At 38.8% G+C, this 5334-nt stretch overlaps 1 protein-coding gene across 1 annotated transcript; it reads left to right on the top strand.

Annotated features, from left to right (window-relative positions):
- The first annotated feature begins 1143 nt into the window (after positions 1 to 1143).
- LOC101891365 (uncharacterized) lies at positions 1144 to 4564 on the top strand. Its single transcript, XM_020038564.2, has 2 exons — positions 1144 to 1308; positions 3866 to 4564. Exons 1-2 carry the CDS (start codon positions 1303 to 1305, stop codon positions 4448 to 4450), a joined length of 591 nt encoding a protein of 196 aa, XP_019894123.1. The 5' UTR covers positions 1144 to 1302; the 3' UTR covers positions 4451 to 4564.
- Positions 4565 to 5334: the final 770 nt, after the last annotated feature.

The raw sequence follows: 5334 nt of genomic DNA, 5'->3' as shown, positions 1-5334 counted from the left end.
CATAAAATTCGTACAAGTATGGCCACCTTGTACTGTTTTGTCGCCGTTCGCCGGCGTATGAAATAGAAATAAAGCTAATTGAGTTCGCGGCGACCGACGAAATTTTCGCCGGCGGGTGATTGTGTGCACTTCCATATACACATATGGTTTTTATTTTTGACGACGAACATACGCCGCGAAAAAATTCGTCGTTCGCTCCAATTGTGTTCCTAGCATTATGTTAAAAAAATGTTAGGTTGACTTAGTTCGATTTTGGTCCATAAAGTCTTATCTTCATTTATGAAAACGCGAGCCAGTGACTTATGCTGGAAAAAATTCTCGTATGTATTTTCACCTTAAAAATAGAAGGCCGATATTAAACTGTGATTTATCGTGGAATTATTTAGACAATTCTTTTTGTTCCCAGTGCAGGGAAATTTCTCCAACAGAAAATAATAAGAAACATATGTATGTTTCATCTTTGTACCACAAAATGGTCACTAAGTTACTTGCATTTTTAGTAAATTATGTCACATTTCCCTACCACCATTGCATAATTTCCCACTCCAGACTTTCACTTTTCACCCGCGTCTCACCAAAAAAGATGTGTCTATGGAAATTATAATCAAATCCTTATTGAACAATGGCCAGATCGAACAAACATTATGCCACCGCAGTAAACCATCATTAAAATGGACACCGCCACCATCAACAACAGACAACAGAACCAACAACAGAAACCCACAAGCCGCCATCCCATACCCATTGTATTACGAATGTGGACTGCATCTTCAGTTTTCAGTTCAGACAAAAATTACCACAAAACTGGTTAGTCATTTGCCACTGCATTTGGGCCTGTAGGGGGGGATCTTCAGCCACTTGGCCATTGAAGAAGCCTTTGCGCAAAACATCTCTTCTCCGAGTATTGCCAAAAAATTGCAATTATCTATCAAAAAGTTTTTCCGGTTATAAAACGATGTGACTTTTCATCTGATTTTCAGGCAGGTAGGCCGACGGGGAGGTAGATCTGCACACAAACGCTAAAGAAACAAATATCGTGGCGGAAAAAAGTGCAAGTTATTGTCTGTCGTTGGTGTCAACGACGATGGCGACGCTGAGGATGATGATGATGACGATGGTGGTGGCGGTGATGACTATCCAATAACAAAGCCCCACTCTTTTGTGCGGTGGTATAAATATACAGCACATCTGCCATTTGGAGTCAGTTAGTTACAAGTCTTGGATACACAATTCACTGCTAGCTAAGAAAGCAAGAAACGGGAGAGGAACTGCCATAACAAAAGGAATAAAGCCCAATTCACCATGAAAGTACGTTACAAAAATTTTGAATTTGAAAAAAACAAGTTGCCATCAAAGCAAAGGACATTCGAAAAAGGGAAAACATGTGTGCGTTGTGAATAATCAAAGGAAATTAAAGTGAAACAAAATTTCTACAATCAGAAAATAAAATTAGAAAAATCCTTTGGGTTTGACTTTATAGTGTGATTCGAAAGAAAATGTAAAAAAAAAAAATAATAAATTTCTTGCAACTGGGTTGTGCCGTGGTTTACGCTATGTGTCATGCAAAATAAATTGAACAACTGAAACCAGGATTACACTCAGCCAAACCTATATTACAAATCCCTACAATTTAGGGTTACCGTCACTTTGAAAATAAGGCAAAAGTTGAGAGAACATACAAGGTTTTTTGGCTTCCTTAAGACATCGACTGGCTTCTTCGTAAAAAACAAAGGCGTTTTAGGTTGACTTAGTTCGATTTTGACCCTTTTCTCCTTTGTTCTATTCGAAGAAGTCAGTCGATGACTCAAGCCAGTCAAAAAAGAGTTTTATGTATTCTCACCTTAACTGAGATGATGAATACCAAACAAGCCACCCTGACATTGCTTTTTACATCTTTAAGCAATTATTAGAAGGGTTGTACATATGTACTGTCACTTATATTATCCATGTGTACTTTCGTGTGTATGTTAAAATTTGCCATTTTACATATGGCTCATGATTCTCACTATCACACACTTGCATATGTCTTTTATATTTCCTTTGGGTACATTGTGATCATATTGATTTTTAAAAAAAAAAATATGATACTTCATGAATGATTTCTTAAAGAAAAATTTAATTTGGTATATTTTCACACAAGAAACAAACAATACTTTTGATTAAATTATATTTTTCCGATGAAAATAGGGCTCGCTGTGGTCGAAAAGTATTGACACAGCTGCTGGGATAATGAACTGTCAAACCAATTTTAAAAATGAAAAATTATTCAAATTCATTAAAATTGTTAAAAAAGGAATATCACAACAACCTCTGAATGGTGTCGCATAATGAAAACATATAAAAATATATTTATTTTTGAAAAAAAAATGTAAATGCTGACATATCAATGTTCCCCTGCATTCTTCTGACATGAAATGTACTTTACTTATGTATTTCCTAAGTGAAATGTCGTCCATGTATCACACGATGTGAGCAACGTCTACATATGGAAAATTTGACACTACATATATAACATATCGTCTGATAGAGCCTTTACATGTGAGAACATGGCAAAACAATATAAATCAAATATGGCAAACCTTCTCCAACAAACTCGACCTTGTCATTTTTCAAATGGAGATTTTATATACTGCATTTTAAGGTGCAGATACATAAAAGGCTTTTTTACTGGAATAAGTAACCGATTTGCTTTTTTTCATGAAATTATAGGATAAAATTAAACTGAGTCAACCTAAAACTCTTTTGGTGTTTTACAAAAAAAAGGACTTCGGCCGGGGCTTTAGATTTTCTCCTCTGAGTATGTCATACACCGGCTAACGCGAACCAAAGTTTTCTAAATTTGACATTTTTTGTAAATAGCCGGCCTTCGGCCGGGGCTTGAGATTTTCTCCTTTGGGTATGTCCCAGCCGGCCTTCGGACTAGAATTCGAGAGAATTTAGCAGTCTAAACGCTAAAACCGGTGACTTATGACAGCTGGTTGGCATCTTCGTAAAAGAGCAACGAGCGAGCAAAGGCCTAAAGGTGAGATTATATAAAACGCTTTTTTGGCTGGCTTCTTCGTAGAGATACAAAGGAGTTTTAGGTTGACTTAATTCAATTTTGGCTCTATGCTCCTTTCTAAGCCAGTCAAAAAAGAGTTTTATGTATTCCCACCTTAAGTCAACCTAAAACTTCTCGGTTCTGGCTGGCTCCTTCGTAGATGAACAAAAGAGTTTTAGGTTGACTTAGTTCGATTTTGGCCCTAGGCTCCTTTGTTCATTTCCGAAGAAGCCAGTAGATGACTTAAGCCAGTCAGAAAAGCGCTTTATGTATTCCCACCTTAAGTTCTGGGCCAAAAATTGATCTAAATCCTCCTAAAGCTCCTTTATCGACTAAATATTGTCCACTCTTATAATCTCATCGAACAAAATAAGCTATAAAACAATTCGATGCGCAAGTATCTTGTTCCAAGTTTTGTCATTTAAAAGGAATTAGGGTGGAAATACATAAAGCGCATATTTGGTTGGCTTAAGTCATCGCCTGGCTTCTTCGTATATGAACAAAGGAGCTTCAGATTGACTTAGTTTGATTTTGGCTCTAGGCTCCTTTGTTCATTTTCGAAGAAGCCGCCGATGACATAAGCCAGCCAGATAAGCGCTTTATGTATTCCCACATTTAAGCCTGTCAAAAAACCTTTTATGCACTCTCACCTTAATTGTTACCACTCCGCCTTAAATTATGCTTTAAAATGTATTAATTTATTTATTGTACAAAAAATAATAATAATTATCCTTTTGTATCTCTTAAATAGTGTTAGTGATTTTGGTCCTCAATCCCAGCGGGTTCGCCATAAAATTTAAATTTTATTTTTTTTCTATATTTCAGGCTTTTGTTTGTTTACTCATAATTGGTGTTGCTTCGGTAACAGCCAAACCAAAGCCTGGCGGAGGTGGCGGCTGGTCTAGTGGTGGCGGAGGAGGAGGTGGAGGAGGCTGGTCTTCGGGTGGCGGAGGCGGTGGTGGCAGCGGTGGCGGTGTACAAATAATTAAAATAATAACAGAAGATGGTGGTGGTGGCGGCGGAGGTGGCGGTTGGTCTTCTGGTGGTGGTGGAGGCGGCGGTGATTGGTCGTCTGGCGGTGGTGGAGGAGGTGGTTGGTCCAGTGGTGGTGGTGGCGGAGGAGGCGGCGGTGGTGATATTAAAATCGTGAAAGTCATTAGCTTAGGTGGTGGAGGAGGAGGCGGCGACGGAGGTGGTGGTGGCTGGTCATCTGGAGGAGGTGGTGGAGGTGGCGGCGGTTGGTCATCAGGAGGAGGTGGTGGTGGCGGCGGCGGTGGTTCCACCAAAATCATCAAAATAATCAAATTGGGAGGCGGTGGAGGTGGTGGCCATGGCGGCGGAGGTGGTGGCGGTTGGTCTTCAGGTGGCGGTGGTGGTGGAGGCTGGCAACCATCCGGTGGCTGGGCTTAAGCTCACTTCCTACACACCCATTTTGCCAAAATTTTATTTGTACATATTGTTGTAAATAATGCTTTGTATTTTGTACATACCTATGTATATGCAAACATATTTTTGTTTCATAAATAAAAATTGTATTTTTTTACAAAAAAATAACTTGAATGAAATATTTACATTCAAAAAATATCTGTGGTCCCAATTCTTGTTCTATGGAAATATGTAATAAAAACTTTTATGTGGAAGATATTTTCCATTTCATGTTCGTATGACTATTTTATGCTAGTTTTTAAGGATCAGATTCCTATAGAAAATAGGGACTTATCACTGATTTGTAAATATTCAATGGACTTAGGGTGGAAATACATAAAGCGCATATTTGGCTGGCTTAAGTCATCGGCTGGCTTCTTCGGAAATGAACAAAGGAGCCTAGGGCTAAAATCGAACTAAGTCAACCTAAAACCCCTTTGTTCATCTACGAAGAAGCCAACCGATGACTTAAGCCAGCCAAATATGCGCTTTATGTATTTCCACCCTTAAGGTGCAGATACATTCTTACATTAGGCATGTAAAAAGCCTTCTTTACATGCTTAAAGTAAGAATGCATAAAGGTGGGAACACGTAAAGCGCTTAATTGTCTACCTTAGGGTTGAAATACATAAAGCGCATATTTGGCTGGCTTAAGTCATCGGTTGGCTTCTTCGTAGATGAACAAAGGAGTTTTAGGTTGACTTAGTTCGATTTTGGCCCTAGGCTCCTTTGTTCATTTCCGAAGAAGCCAGCCAGAAAAGCGCTTTATGTATTTCCACCCTTAGTTCGATTTTGGCCCTAGGCTCCTTTGTTCATTTCCGAAGAAGCCAGCCAGATAAGCACTTTATATATTTCCATTTTTAAATCAT

This window comes from Musca domestica, unplaced genomic scaffold (genome assembly GCF_030504385.1).
Source record: "Musca domestica strain aabys unplaced genomic scaffold, Musca_domestica.polishedcontigs.V.1.1 14, whole genome shotgun sequence".
In the NCBI taxonomy this organism is placed as follows: domain Eukaryota; kingdom Metazoa; phylum Arthropoda; class Insecta; order Diptera; family Muscidae; genus Musca; species Musca domestica.
Note: the sequence above shows the minus strand (reverse complement) of the source record. Positions and strands in the feature narration are given on the sequence as shown.